Source organism: Balaenoptera acutorostrata, chromosome 5, assembly GCF_949987535.1.
Source record: "Balaenoptera acutorostrata chromosome 5, mBalAcu1.1, whole genome shotgun sequence".
NCBI lineage: Eukaryota > Metazoa > Chordata > Mammalia > Artiodactyla > Balaenopteridae > Balaenoptera > Balaenoptera acutorostrata.
The window spans coordinates 122,467,053-122,483,832 of record NC_080068.1 but is presented as its reverse complement, the minus strand read 5'-3'; the positions used below and the strand labels follow the sequence as shown (position 1 = coordinate 122,483,832).

The 16,780-nt window shown below is 39.5% G+C and overlaps 1 protein-coding gene across 1 annotated transcript; it reads left to right on the top strand.

The window, feature by feature from the left end:
- The first annotated feature begins 10,967 nt into the window (after positions 1-10,967).
- LOC130708250 (cytochrome c oxidase subunit 6A1, mitochondrial) lies at positions 10,968-11,531 on the top strand. Its single transcript, XM_057547022.1, has one exon. It carries the CDS (start codon positions 10,993-10,995, stop codon positions 11,317-11,319), a length of 327 nt encoding a protein of 108 aa, XP_057403005.1. The 5' UTR covers positions 10,968-10,992; the 3' UTR covers positions 11,320-11,531.
- The last annotated feature ends 5,249 nt before the right edge of the window (positions 11,532-16,780 follow it).

Here is a 16,780-nt window from a genome sequence, read left to right as displayed (position 1 = left end):
CCTGGTGGCGCAGTGGTTGAGAATCTGCCTGCCAATGCAGGGGACATGGGTTCGAGCCCTGGTCTGGGAAGATCCCACATGCCACGGAGCAACTAGGCCCATGAGCCACAACTACTGAGCCTGCGCGTCTGGAGCCTGTGCTCCGCAACAAGAGAGGCAGCAACAGTGAGAGGCCCACACACCGCGATGAAGAGTGGCCCCTGCTCGCCACAACTAGAGAAAGCCCTCACACAGAAACGAAGGCCCAACACAGCCAAAAATAAATAAATAAATAAATAAATAATAAAATAAATTTTTTAAAAAAGGTAAACAGAGTTATCATGTGACCCAACAGTTCCATTCCTTATATATACCTAAGAGTATTAAAAACGTATGGCCACATAAAAACTTGTACATTAATATTCACAGAAGCATTATTTCACAGTAGCCAAAAGTAGAAAAACCCAAATGTCCATCGATTGAAGAATGGGTAAACAAGATATGGTATATCCATACAGTGGAATATTATTCGCTCATAAAAAGGAATGTTATGTGCTACAACCTGGGTGAACCTTGAAAACATTATGCTAAGTGAAAGAAGCCAGACATGAAAGACCACATATTGTATATTTCCACTTATATTAAATGGTCAGAATAGGCAAACCTATAGAGGTGGAAAATAGATTAGTTGATCTGGAGAAGGGATGGGGTTGGGGAGTGACAGGGAATGGGGTCAGAGTTTCTTTTGGGGGTAATGAAAGTGTTCTAGGATTAGAAACGTTTTGGAATCATATAGTGGTGATGGTTGTACAACTTTGTGAATATAGTAAAAACCAGTGAACTGTATACTTTAAAAGGGTAAATTTTATGATTGATAGGTGAATTATATTTCAGTGTAAAAACTGTATATGTGAGTAACTAATATTAGGAAAATAGTTATTGTATTTTAGAAAAAAAATGTTTTATCTAAACTAAACTTCTGCAGTTTAAAAATATTCATTAAAAGGATAGTGCACATCAGCTGTTCCCTCTTCTTTAGAAAAGATGAAATAAAAATAGTGGACTGAAATAATAAGATGAATTATACAAGGTCTCTGCCTACATAGACCTCCCCGTACAGTGGAATAGACAACATGCAGACAAATAATTACACTACATGAAATACATGGGGAAAAAAATGAGAGATCTATACAAGGTAATATAGCATACAAGAGAGAAGGTCTATCTCTTGGTGGCATCAGTGCTTAATGAGCTTCAATGTTAGTATAAATTGATCTGCGTCTTGACGGAAGAGTGCATCTTCCCCAGACACACAGGGTGTGGAAACACATGCAGATACAAAGAGCATGTCGGCTTCATGGGTCTGCAAGTCATTCTGTTGGGCCAGAACTTATAGTTCTTGCAGAAGAACTGATGTGGCTCAAAAGGTTTTGTGTTTACAAGGAATGAAACTATGAGCTTTATTCCATAGGAGATGGAGAGCCATCAAAGATAATACTCAAAGAAGTCAATTATTCAGATTTAATTTTAAGCAGATCATGCTGGCAGCAATGTGGGTCAAGGATTGGAGGACTACAAGACTAGAGGCTGAGATATTCTTAGAGAAAATGGTTAAGGCAAGTAAATGTTGAAGCACTGTTGGCAGTAATAGAGATAAGGTGACCAGGTATGGAGATACTTAGAAAGGCACTGTGAGCTTAGGGAAGAGGAGGAATTGAGAATGACTCATTTCTGACTTAGGCAGGAAGATGTTTGTTCGTGTTGTTTCCATTTCTAATAAAATTACATTTAAATTGTAATGTTGAATTTGAAGTGTTTGCTCCAGGATTAGAAATCTAGTTGGTAGAATTTTGAGTTTTCAGAGAGGGGGAGAATGTCTGAGCTGGAGATATATATTTGAGGGGTCATTAGAACATTCCTGAACTAATGGGAGTGGTGGATAAGATTGAGCAAGAAGAACTGATAGAAAAAAGAAAAGAGGGCAAAGGCCAGAAACCATTAGAAGCCTAGATTATGGATAAGGCAGCACAGAGCCTGGCACACATTGCTCAGTAAGTATTTGTTCAGATGAGTGGACAAGTAAACATCACATTTGCTCCCAAGGATAGCAGGTAGGATGAGGGATTGAATATGGAATCAAGAAAGAAGGATGCCACAGAATCTTCTTTCCTAGTTGTTAGTAGGTCACAATAAGAAATAAAAATCAGTGCTCTACATTGGTTGGGCATAAAATTTTGGAAATTTTAAGCGAAGAGATGAGATTGCTGAGGAAATAAGTATGAATAGAAAAGAAGGCTGAAGACTGAGTTCTAATCAGGAAGAGGAGGTAGATCCAGCAACTAAGAGAGACAAGCAGCCAGTGAGATAGGGCTAAAGGGAGATGGGAGTGGTGTCTTGGAAACCAAATGAAGAAAACAGAGAAGGGGTAGTCATTGCTCCAAATGCTGCCGATAAGTCAAGATGTGACTGAGAATTTTATGTTGCATATGGCAGGGTAGAGGTCATTAGTGACCTTAACAAGTGCTCTTCTATGAAGCTGAAATAGGAGAAAACTTAACTGCAGTGGGTTTAAGAGAGAGTGCTGTGGAGGAGTCAAATATGTGGGTTCAAATAAAAGATCCAGGCAGAGAATGAGGAAGTGAAGAAAATAGAAACAGATATGGAGTTCCAGCATACAAGCGAGTAGAGAAATGGCAGAGCTATTGTGGGATGAGGAGTCAAGAGAGGGATTTTTTTTAATGAGATGGGAGATATTCCACATGCTTTTAGCTGGTGGGAATAATTTAGTGCAGAAAGAAAGGATGATGCAGAAGAGAGAAGGGATCAGCCTAGCCTCAGAGAAGTTAAGGAGGAACAGGACCCAGTACACAAGCTGGGGCGGGGTGGGGGTGGGGGTTGGTAAGAGCAATGCTACTGCAGGAAGAGCAGAGGATGTGGGTCCAGATGTAGGAAACTCAGTAGATTTGGTAGAATTTAATTTTGCAGATAAGAAAAAAAATAGTAATAAATAACTTCCCAAGAACCAGGAAGCCAGGATAGTTAATTTAATTTCTGTCTAAAAATTGTGACATGTTAAATATTGGCCTAAATGAGACATAGTATTATTCCTTAAAAATAATACTATTATTTTCATAAAGTAATTTGTCTCTTAGTAAGTGTAAGAATAAAATGCTATAAAAGTTTGAATATAGGAGGTAGCTGGTTTTTACATATCAAATAATATGACAGCAATTATATTGGAATCCATGTAAAGGAAACTTTAACATGACTGGAAGATTTCTAGGGTCACTTAACTAGCCTGACATCAAACAGGAAGCCATCAATAGCAATATTTACTTTAGGAATACATATCTAAATCAAACTCAGAGGGGTACATTTCCTTATAAAATAAACAGAAAATAAATACCCTAATAGCTATCTTCCCAGTAATAGTGTATTTTCACAAAACACTTTTAAATAATTAGAATTTATTAATGTATTTTCACAAAACACTTACAAATAATTAGAATTTATTTTACATAGTAGGCATTCAAAAAAATCCTTTTTAATGAATACACAGATGGATGAATAAACTTTGAAGAAACATTGAGGAGCTTTCTGGATCCTATGAATAGTCCAATTCTTCTTCAAAACATGAGTTACCTTCCCTTATATTGGGCAATAGAACATTGCCTGTTTGGGTCCTAAAGGAAAAGAAAAAAAGCATTATAAGCTCTAAGTCAATTAGCTTTTGTAGAACTAATTAATATAAGGGATAAATTTATCTGAAAAGAGTCATATTTTTATTAGATAGTGGAAAAAGGCTTGAGCAGGCAAGGTAATAGAGATTTCAAAAGGCACTAGGAAACATTTATTTTCTAAATTCAATGCTCAACGAATGTTGGATATGATTATAATTATCACTATTCATGTTTTCACTAACTTGTTTTGCAACTAAAGTTTCTTTACAGTTAGTGATTAGTTTTTCTTTACTATAAATACAGCAGTTGGGATACTGTCTGCACCTTATCAGGTGATAATGTGACTTAAACAACCTGGATTTTTATGTCCAACAGGGAAAATAATAATATTTAAATATTACACTTTGCATATATATATTCAATAAATATTTATTAATTTGGTTTAAAGATTGTACCTATTTCACATGAAGTAATAAATGTTTAACATAATAAACCATCAATCCAAGAAAAGGTTGGAAAATAGTTACTATAAGATCAATTGGGGATGATACTGTGATTATATATGAACAAATTCTGACCAACAGAACAGATGTCTTGACTTGCTACTTAAAAACATAGAATTATTGCTTTTTGCAAAATACATAAATGCAAAGTAAATGTAAAATGCAAAGAATAAATCTCTCTGGGATGCCAAAAGTCAGTTCTCTAGCTTACAGAAAAGCTGGCTCGTTTTTACCCCTTTACACCAAATAAATGTACCATAAATGCTAGTTGGGAAGGAAAGCAAGCAAACTTAATCTTTTTTTACATAAAAAGTAAATGCTTTTTTTTTAAAAAGTTAATAATTTGATTATAGACCATAAGTAGTCACTTAAATAAATGCATTTAAATTTTAAAAGTAAATCTGGGTCCTATTTTATACTCAAGAGCATTATTCAAGTCACAAGCGTACTTTTAAATTGGAGTGTAAGTGAAACAGTATTTCATAAGTGTCAATTTGGCTTCTCTGCTAGATCTTTAAACAACATGGACACATTATTTTAGGTTAATTGCTTGAGGCAGTCTCACTTTGAAATTTGATAGTTCTGTGATCATTTCAATTCAGAATGCTTGCTAAAAATTATATGTATTGCTGTCATCTATTCAAGGATCAAATGTTCTTTTTAAGGTGCCATTACAACTTGAAAACAAATTTTAATGGCTCTGATTCTAGTGATTCTCTTTAACTGTACCTGAAAAGTAACTCATGGCCTTTTCCTAATTTGTTGGATTTTTTTAAATCAGCTAATGTTTTAAAAATTTTAATCATGTCATGTGGTGTTAAAAATATGCAGAGGTTCTACAGCAATTCATACACAAATATATACCCATCTTCACTCTTCACCTTCCTTTGCCAGGTAAATTATTACTTGGGCTTCTTGCTATCACAGGAAACTTGTAATTTCACAAAACACACAATGTACAATGTTAGGGAACTGAAACTTGATGACTTAAGATGAACGGGTATATTGTAACTGGCAAGTTTTTAAACTAATGTGGTCCTTAGGAGGTGTTTATTTGGCTTGGCGGGCCCCTAAGTATAGACTTCTGGGTTTGCATAGGTCTTACCATTTTGATACCACGAGCAAGGACTGTCTTTTTTACTTGTTTTATTGACTCAGCACCAGAATAAAGTGTTGATAGTGCATAGATTAGGATACTTTCAGCAGCAAATGACAGAAAACCCAACTCAAACTAACTTAAAAAATCAGATATTTATTGGCTTACTTAGCCAGAAGACGAGAAGAAGGAGAGGTGTTTTGGTTTCTTTAAACACTCCCACACTTTTAAAAATAAGGGGAGATTGCGGATTTCTTTGCGACAGGAATGGGGTGGGGGTTAGAACTAACTCCCCAGAGATCAGACAAGGTTAAGGGAGGGCTTGGCTGCTGTTTTTAAATGCAGTGTTTTTTGTTCCCTTTCTAGAAACCAGCTGCAGCTTTAAGTCAGAGCGCATTAAAATGAGCCACTTCTGAATAAGCAGCACCCAGGCACTAGGCCCTGCTGTGAAGGCCCCAGCAAAGGGCTTGGTCTGCGTGATGTTCCTTCCCGTGCTCGTCTAAGCAGTGCTCTGCCTCAGAGTTCAACTTGCATCAGGTCACCTAGCAGAGATCAGCCATTCCTGGGCTCAGTGAGGAGGTTTGTTCATTTCAGGTGCCCTTAGAAAATGACTCCCAAGACATTTAAGTGGCCAAAGCTCATTGATTAATGAGGAGAGGTATGCCATGTATAACAGAGTTACGCAGTTCCTGGATCAGAAGCGAAGTTTACTTAAGCAAAGCTTTTGTTACCATTAGCCTGTTGCATCCAGATTTCAAGACTGGGAAGGATTTGCCTCAAAGGGCACTCCAAAAATTGAACTGAGAAATCCCAAGGAAGCTGCCTGAATCTCCCTCTATATTCTTATTCAACATCATGTAAGGGACCAGACAAATCAAATTGGTGGTTTTTGCCATGTGGCTGACAGGGTCTTGGTGCTCTGGCCGGGTGTCAGGCCTGTGCCTCTGAGGTGGGAGAACCAAGTTCAGGACATTGGCCCACCAGAAACCTCCCAGTTCCACATAACATCAAACGGCGAAAGCTGTCCCAGAGATTTCCATTTCAATGCTAAGACCCAGCTCCACTCAACAACCAGCAAGCTCCACTGCTGGACACGCTATGCCAAACAACTACCAAGACAGGAACACAACCCCACCCATTAGCAGAGAGGCTACCTAAAATCATAATAAGCTCACAGATACCCCAAAACACATCACCGGACGCAGTCCTGCCCACCAGAAAGGCAAGATCCAGCCTCATCCACCAGAACACAGGCACTAGTCCCCTCCACCACTAAGCCTACACAACCCACTGAACCAACCTTAGCCCCTGGGGGCAGACACCAAAAACAACAGGAACTATGAACCTGCAGCCTGTGAAAAGGAGACCCCAAACACAGTAAGTTAAGCAAAATGAGAAGACAGAGAAACACACAGCAGATGAAGGAGCAACGTAAAAACCCACCAGACCAAACAAATCAAGTGGAAATAGGCAGTCTACCTGAAAAAGAATTCAGAGTAATGACAGTAAAGATGATGCAAAATCTTGGAAATAGAATGGAGAAAATACAAGAGACATTTAACAAGGACCTAGAAGAACTAAAGAGCAAACAAACAATGATGAACAACACGATAAATGAAATTAAAAATTCTCTAGAAGGGATCAATAGCAGAATAAGTGAGGCAGGAGAACGGATAAGTGACCTGGAAGATAAAAGAGTGGAAATAACTACTGCAGAGCAGACTAAAGAAAAAACAATGAAAAGAATTGAGGACAGTCTCAGAGACCTCTGGGACAACATTAAACGCACCAACATTCGAATTATAGGGGTCCCAGAAGAAGAAGAGAAAAAGAAAGGGACTGAGAAAATATTTGAAGAGATTATAGCTGAAAACTTCCCTAATATGGGAAAGGAAATAGTCAATCAAGTCCAGGAAGCACAGAGAGTCCCATACAGGATAAATCCAAGGAGAAACACACCAAGACACATATTAATCAGACTATCAAAAATTAAATACAAAGAAAAAATATTAAAAGCAGCAAGGGTAAAACAACAAATAACATACAAGGGAATCCCCATAAGGTTAACAGCTGATCTTTCAGCAGAAACTCTGCAAGCCAGAAGGGAGTGGCAGGACATATTTAAAGTGATGAAAGGGAAAAACCTACAACCAAGATTACACTACCCAGCAGGGATCTCATTCACTGTGATGGAGATATGAAAACCTTTACAGACAAGCAAAAGCTAAGAGAATTCAACACCACCAAACCAGCTTTACAACAAATGCTAAAGGAACTTCTCTAGGCAGGACACACAGGAGAAGGAAAAGACCTACAACAACAAACCCAAAACAATTAAGAAAATGGTAATAGGAACATACATGTCGATAACTACCTTAAATGTAAATGGATTAAATGCTCCAACCAAAAGACATAGACTGGCTGAATGGATACAAAAACAAGACCCGTATATATGCTGTCTACAAGAGACCCACTTCAGACCTAGGGACACATACAGACTGAAAGTGAGGGGATGGAAAAAGATATTCCATGCAAATGGGAATCCAAAGAAATCAAATATCAGACAAAATAAACTTTAAATTAAAGACTGTTACAAGAGACAAAGAAGGACACTACATAATGATCAAGGGATCAATCCAACAAGAAGGTATAACAATTGTAAGTATTTATGCATCCAACATAGGAGCACCTCAATACATAAGGCAAATGCTAATAGCCATGAAGGGGGAAATCGACAATAACACAATCATAGTAGGGGACTTTAACACCCCACTTTCACCAATGGACAGATCATCCAAAATGAAAATAAATAAGGAAACATAAGCTTTAAATGATACCTTAAGCAAGATGGACTTAATTGATATTTATAGGACAGTCCATCCAAAACAACAGAATACACTTTCTTCTCAAGTGCGCATGGAACGTTCTCCAGAATAGATCATATCTTGGGTCACAAATCAAGGCTTGGTAAATTTAAGAAAATAGAAATCGTATCAAGTATCTTTTCCGACAACAATGCTATGAGACTAGATATCAATTACAGGAAAAAATCTGTAAAAATTACAAACACGTGGAGACTAAACAATACACTACTTAATAACCGAGAGCTCACTGAAGAAATCAAAGATGAAATCAAAAAATACCTAGAAACACATGACAGTGAAAACACAACAACCCAAAACCTATGGGACGCAGGAAAAGCAGTTCTAAGAGGGAAGTTTATAGCAATAAAAATCCTACCTCAAGAAACAAGAAACATCTCAAATAAACAACCTAACCTTACACCTAAAGCAATTAGAGAAAGAAGAACCAAAAAACCCCAACGTTAGCAGAAGGAAAGAAATCATAAAGATCAGATCAGAAATAAATGAAAAGAAATGAAGAAAACAATAGCAAAGATCAATAAACTAAAAGCTGGTTCTTTGAGAAGATAAACAAAATTGATAAACCATTAGCCAGACTCATCAAGAAAAACTGGGAGAAGACTCAAATCAACAGAATTAGAAATGAAAAAGGAGAAGTAACCACTGACACTGCAGAAATACAAAGGATCATGAGAGATTACTACAAGCAACTCTATGCCAATAAAATGGACAACCTGTAAGAAATGGACAATTTCTTAGAAAAGCACAACCTTCCAAGACTGAACCAGGAAGAAATAGAAAATATAAACAGACCAATCACAAGCATAGAAATTGAGACTGTGATTAATAATCTTCCAACAAACAAAAGCCCAGGACCAGATGGTTTCACAGGCAAATTCTATCAAACATTCAGAGAAGAGCTAACACCTGTCCTTCTCAAACTCTTCCAAAATATAGCAGAGGGAGGAACACTCCCAAACTCATTCTACGAGGCCACCATCACCCTGACACCAAAACAAAACAAAGAAAGAAAACTAGAGGCCAATATCACTGATGAACATAGATGCAAAAATCCTCAACAAAATACTCGCAAACAGAATCCAACAGCACACTAAAAGGATCATACACCATGATCAAGTGGGGTTTATGAACCCAGGAATGCAAGGATTCTTCAATATACACAAATCAAACAATGTGATAAACCATATTAACAAATTGAAGGGGAAAACCCATATGATCATCTCAATAGTTGCAGAAAAAGCTTTCAACAAAATTCAACACCCATTTTTGACAAAAACCCTCCAGAAAGTAGGCATAGAGGCAACTTACCTCAACATAATAAAGGCCATATATGACAAACCCACAGCCAACACCGTTCTCAATGGTGAAAAACTGAAACCATTTCCTCTAAGATCAGGAACAAGACAAGGTTGTCCACTCTCACCACTACTATTCAACATAGTTTTGGAAGTTTTAGCCACAGCAATCAGAGAAGAAAAAGAAATAAAAGGAATCCAAATAGGAAAAGAAGTAAAGCTGTCACTGTTTGCAGATGACATGATACTATACATAGAGAATCCTAAAGATGCTACCAGAAAACTACTAGAGCTATCAATGAATTTGGTAAAGTAGCAGGATACAAAATTAATGCACAGAAATCTCTTGCATTCCTGTACACTAATGATGAAAAATCTGTAAGAGAAATTAAGGAAACACTCCCATTTACCATTGCAACAAAAAGAATAAAATACCTAGGAATAAACGTACCTAGGGAGACAAAAGACCTGTATGCAGAAAACTATAAGACACTGATGAAAGAAATTAAAGATGATACAAACAGATGGAGAGATATACCATGTTCTTGGATTGGAAGAATCAACATTGTGAAAATGACTCTACTACCCAAAGCAATCTACAGATTCAATGCAATCCCTATGAAACGACCAATGGCATTTTTCGCAGAACTAGAACGAAAAAATTCACAAATTGTATGGAAACACAAAAGACCCCGAATAGCCAAAGCAATCTTGAGAAAGAAAAATGGAGCTGGAGGAATCAGGCTCCTGGACTTCAGACTATACCACAAACTACAGTAATCAAGACAGTATGGTACTGGCACAAAAACCATAAATATAGATCAATGGAACAGGATAGAAAGCCCAGAGATAAACCCACGCACCTATGGTCACCTCATTTTTGATAAAGGAGGCAAGAATATACAATGGAGAAAAGACAACGTCTTCAATAAGTGGTGCTGGGAAAACTGGACAGCTACATGTAAAAGAATGAAATGAGAACACTCCCTAACACCATACACAAAAATAAGCTCAAAATGGATTAAAGAACTAGATGTAAGGCCAGACACTATAAAACTCTTAGAGGAAAACATAGGCAGAACACTCTATGACATAAGTCACAGCAAGATCCTTTTTGTTCCACCTCCTAGGGAAATGGAAATAAAAACAAAAATAAACAAATGGGACCTAATGAAACTTCAAAGCTTTTGCACAGCAAAGGAAACCATAAACAAGACGAAAAGACAACCCTCAGAATGGGAGAAAATATTTGCAAATGAAGCAACTGACAAAGGATTAATCTCCAAAATTTACAAGCAGCTCATGCAGCTCAATATCATAAAAACAAACAACCCAATCCAAAAATGGGCAGAAGACCTAAATAGACATTTCTCCAAAGAAGATATACAGATTGCCAACAAACACATGAAAGGATGCTCAACATTGTTAATCATTAGAGAAACGCAAATCAAAACTACAGTGAGGTATCATCTCACACCAGTCTGAATGGCCATCATCAAAAAATCTACAAACAGTTTTTTTCCGCTTCCGGCGCTGCGGCGGTTCTTGTCGAAGATGGCGACGGCAGCTGCAACCCGGGTTTCTGGGCTGCTAGGTCGTTCCCGGCTGCTGAGCCGGCCTATGTCGAGTGGCGCCCACGGCGAGGAGGGCTCAGCTCGCATGTGGAAGGCCCTCACCTACTTCGTGGCGCTCCCCGGGGTGGGAGTGAGCATGCTGAACGTGTTCCTTAAGTCGCACCACGGAGAGGAGGAGAGACCCGAGTTCGTCGCCTACCCCCATCTCCGCATCAGGTCCAAGCCCTTTCCCTGGGGAGATGGTAACCATACCCTATTCCATAACCCTCACGTGAATCCGCTTCCAACTGGCTATGAAGACGAATAAAGAGAACCTGGACCATTACCCAGTGGGGACCACAGCACTGGTTGGACCATTACTCTGCACACATGGACCAGAAAAGTGTTCGAGACGTTAAGCTCACCTTCTTGTATCCAGTGATGACCATTATACTTGATGACCATTATACTGATCTTCCGTCCCTTTGCTTATGGCAGGAGATGGCTTAAATAAATAACTTAGTCATGAAAAAAAAAAAAAAAAAATCTACAAACAATAAATTCTGGAAAGGGTGTGGAGAGAAGGGAACCCTCTTGCACTGTTGGTGGGAATGTAAATTGATACAGCCACTGTGGAGAACAGCATGCAGGTTCCTTAGAAAACTAAAATTAGAGTTACCATATAACCCAGTAATCCCACTACTGGGCATTACCCTGAGAAAACCATAATTTAAAAAGAGTCGGGAGCCTGGTGCGGGGGCCGCGCGCGAAGACCTGGGGGAGAAGTTGGAGCTGAGGCTGGAGTCGCCCGTGGGGGCCGAGCCCGCCGTCTACCCGTGGCCGCTGCCAGTCTACGACATATCCCACGATGCTGCTCAGGAAATCAGCGAGACCATCCGTAGGAAAAGAGACGTAGAGTTACATCCAGAGAACGAGTTGCTGGACCGCTCCCTGCAGAAGAACCGGGAAGAGTAAGACCAGGAACACACGTGGAAGAAGAAGAAAGAGATGATAAAGTAAAGCCTGGTCACCTCCAGGTTCTGACAGAAATAAAGTTTCCAGAAGTTGTGTTCCTGCAATAAGAAATAAAGATGTGAACTTCCAGTTGTGTAAAGCTCTTAAATGCTGTGTAAGTGCGTCGGGTGCGCTAAGGAACCTGGAGCTAAATGGGCTAGTTCTGAGAGAGAGAGACTTAACTACATTAACAAAGCTCGAGAGAGGCTATATTCATCTGTGTTGATCACTGCTGTGTTTCCTGAACATGCCTATAAAACATACTGAAGAAGGGTGCCTGAAATTTGGAACGACTAGTTCTGTCCCCCCGCGGCCCCCAACCCCCGAGTTGATCCTCAAAGTTTCCCTTAGAATGGACTTGCTAAAATGCAGACATGCAAGTATTCATGACGCCTGTGTCCAATCATTTCTCCTGCCATTGCCTACTTCACTTCTGGATTATATGAACAATTCACTGTCTTCATTTATGCTTTTCCCTCCTCCAAGAATTCCTTTCTCCCTATGGGGCACCTGGGAAACCCACTTCATTTTTCAAAACTCAATTTACATATTATGTCTTTTGTGCACTCTTCTTTTTAGTGTTGTGATCACACGCTCCTTTTTGCTACCCTTGCACTTCTGCATGCCTGATTGTTGCACTCGCTACACTGTATTGTGACGGTATTTTTCACATATCTCTGTGTTCAAGGAATGTTCTGGGCAACGTTCCTTGGGGCCAGGGACTACCTTTTCTCATCTATTGATGCTGCCTTAGCATGTTACTTGTTGTGAAGTAGTTAGTTATAAAAATGAGATTTGAATAAATTAAAAATTGTTATGTACATATTACTTATTATCACTTTACAGATATAACAGGAAAAAATGTTAATGTTGGTGCTGAAAGTTCACTTCTAGTAAATGGTGGTGGTACTTGACTCTACTTATAATATTTTCCCCACTATTTTATATCTTTCTACCTGATAGCTCTTCTTTATTTCCATCTATGTTTCTTTATCGCTAAACCAAGAAAAACAGGTATGAGGGTAGGGCTAGGCCATACTTGGCTGGAATAGTAAAGAAATTGTGTGGGGTTTTGGTGAGAAAATCCTGAAGCATACAGGTCTGCATCTTCCCTTTGAGGTATGTGGAGGGGTCTGCTTCTAAAGAGTTTTATTAGCAACTAATCAAGATGCTTTTGCACAAGGCTCCTGATTAGCTGTTGGTATACTGAGAGTGAATCAGAGTTAGCATAGTTTCTGATTTCTTTTACATTGTCAATGTGGATGATCATTTTTTACTGCTGGGGGTGGTGGTGGTGGGGAGTGAGGGAATGTTCCTTTCCTGCTCCTGATGTTTCAGTCCTGTCAAGAGAGCTCTTAGGGACATTTCAGCCCTGCTTCTTTACTGACTCTGCCCCAGGGTGATCAAGTGTCTTATATAGAAAGCTTGAAAAGAATTAAGTGAGCATGCTTGCCTTGACTAATTCTGTTCTCTCCCTTGAGAGTGTGAGTGAGTGTCTTCTGTTTCTCTCATTCTGCGTATTACTAGTTAGTAGATCTCCCCAATTCTGGGGTTCTGTTATGTGATCATTTCATTGAAACTGGATTCTCAAGCCAGGGTTCTCAACAGTAACAGGAATATTCGGCCCTCCATCTTTTGTCTTTTATCTTATTTCCTAATTTATTCAAAACCAAATGGAATTAAGGCATTGTACTTGCTGGAAGTTAATTAAAAGACCCTAACATTTGGTGCATTACCTGGGAACACTGAGAAATAAAAAGAAAGGAGCAGACATTTTGGAGAGGAAAATGTCCATGTGGAAAATATTTTGGTACTGCCAAGGAAGGTAGTCTAGTGCCTTGGTCTTTAATGTATGGTGGGAAGTTGAGACCTTTGACTGTTTGAAAATATTTAGGTTTGTGCAGTAAACTGCTGAAGCCTAGAAAAGGTTTAATGCATGCTGTATAAGTGTCCTCCGTGCTTGCTGGGAGACTAATTAACTTGGAGGCTTAACACAATAGAAATTTACTATCTCACAGTTGTAGAGGCCGGAAGTGTGACATCAAGGTGTCAGCAAGGCTGCTCTCCCTACAGATGCTCTAGGGGAGATTCTATCCCTGCCTCTTTCAGCTTCTGGTGGCGGCCAGCTTCCTTGGCTTGAGGCCACATCACTCAGCTTTTGTCTCTGTCTTCACATCACCCCCTTTCTGTGTGTGTATCTTCTCTTTTGTCTGTCTCAAATGTCCCTCTGCCCTTCTTGTATAATAAGGACAATTGTCATTCTATTTAGGACCCATCCAGATAATATAGGATGGAAATCCCATCTCAAGATCCTTAATGAAATTTGCAAAACCTTTTTTTTCAAACGAGGTAACAGTCAAGGATTAGGACATGGATATATCCTTTCGGGGGCCACCATCCAACCCACTATACCAGCCGTAAGATACTTTGATTTTGGCTAATGGCTGCAGCTTATGGCGTGGGAGAGTGGCTGTTTCTTTAGAGCCACTTAAGTAAAAGTCTGACATAAAGAAAAGCGGCACAAGGGAGTTGTAGGTGACTGAGCAATACCTGGAGCGGAATGAATAAGGCACCTGGAGGGTCTTTAGTATACAGAGACCTTTACCTGGCACTTGACTTGAGAGTGTGCAGGAGTTTACAGGGCAGGAAAGTCTCAGGCTGCCGTCCACCTTGCCTTACTCTTCAGGTACAGTTTTTCCCAAGCAGGCTTGACTGAGACAAAGACTCAATTGTAAGGAAAACATGTTTTGTAGAACTTGTTGGCATTGACACATATGGTCTACTGTAGGCTCAAGTGACTCCCTTTACATGTGGACCCAAGCTGACACTGGATTTGTCCATTATGTTGGAGAAAGAAATGTTCTCTTAAAGGCAGCCGCCTTTGGTCTATGCAGTTCCATAGCAGGAGGCAGTGAAAATGGCCATGGCGGCATAGAACTGTCAAATCTACGCATCAGAACTGGAGGTGTAATGTCACTCGACAGAAGCCATAATCAGTTCAGTACTGCAGTGTGAACCACAAGGTCATCAAGGAGGAAGGATAACTCAAGAGTCCATGTGTGACAGATGCTCAGGGCTGTGCACTGCACATGGCAAATTCATCAGGCTTCAAAGATTCCTCCTGGTTCGAAGTTTGCAGGTCAGAAATTTCAAATAAATGGCATAGACTAATGGACATCCTAGTGAGGCTAAAACGAAAGAGACTTTATCTTTCTCTCAAATGCCATTGAGTTTCTGCTATGTTCTTTGGTCAAATTCTGTACTGGATTCTGGGAACAAAAATGTGCCTAGTTTCACTCTTCTAGGAGTGGGGGATTGGCTTGCTTTTGAGATTGTTTTTAATTTTTGTTTAAAATTGTATCTTAGTAACTCTTTAGACTCTTTAAAAGCATGGTTCACGAGAGACTTGATAAACTGATAAAACAGCCAAGGCCCTGAGAGACCCACACCCGTGTCAGTGACAGAAGTCCAAGCTACACATACTGAAGGAGCCCTCAGTCCCATTCAGGCAATGAAAGCCCTGTCACTGAGAATGAACCAAATGTACATTTGGGACGATTGTTTATGGACATTTAGGACTTTGGATTTTTAACCCACAGTAACAAGGAAACTTGATTTCAAAATTGGACTTTAATACTTTGGGACCTTAATTCATAAGAGCGTTTAATGTGTGCCCTTTTAATTTCTCTGTGAAGAACTTAATACTGGCAAAGTTGTACTTTCAAATTTGCAACATTTCTATGATTTCTGAATTGTATTACTGGATGCTTTTATGTATTTAACCTTAGTGTGTCATTTAACCTCATCAACTTTCTGTGGTTAGCTGTGCTGTGGATGGCTGGTAGAACAAAGAGTTGTTTCTGATCATTGGAAAAAAAAAAAAAAAAGTCGGGCTTCCCTGGTGGCGCAGTGGTTGAGAATCTGCCTGCTAATGCAGGAGACACGGGTTCGAGCCCTGGTCTGGGAAGATCCCACATGCCATGGAGCAAATGGGCCCGTGAGCCACAATTACTGAGCCTGCGCGTCTGGAGCCTGTGCTCCGCAACAAGAGGGGCCGCGATAGTGAGAGGCCCGCGCACCGCGATGAAGAGTGGCCCCCGCTTGCCACAACTAGAGAAAGCCCTCGCACAGAAACGAAGATCCAACACAGCCATTAATAAATAAATAAAGCACACCTAGTATAGTGTAATTTAAAAAAAAAAAAAAAGATTAAAAAGAGTCATGTACCACAATGTTCATTGCAGCTCTATTTACAATAGCCAGGACATGGAAGGAACCTAAGTGTCCATCAACAGATGAATGGATAAAGAAGATGTGGCACATATATACCATGGAATATTACTCAGCCATAAAAAGAGACGAAATTGAGTTATTTGTAGTGAGGTGGATGGACCTAGAGACTGTCATACAGAGTGAAGTAAGAAAGAGAAAAATCAAAACCGTATACTAACACATATATATGGAATCTAAAAAAAAAAAAAAAAAGGTTCTGAAGAGCCATGGGGCAGGACAGGAATAAGACACAGACGTAGTGAATGGACTTGAGGACACGGGGAGGGGCAAGGGCAAGCTGGGATGAAGTGAGAAAGTGGCATGGACTTATATATACTACCAAATGTAAAATAGCTAGCTAGTGGGAAGCAGCCACATAGCACAGGGAGATCAGCTCCATGCTTTGTGACCCCCTAGAGTGGTGGGATAGGGAGGGTGGGAGGGAGACTCAAGAGGGAGGAGATATGGGGATATATGTATATGTATAGCTGATTCACTTTGTT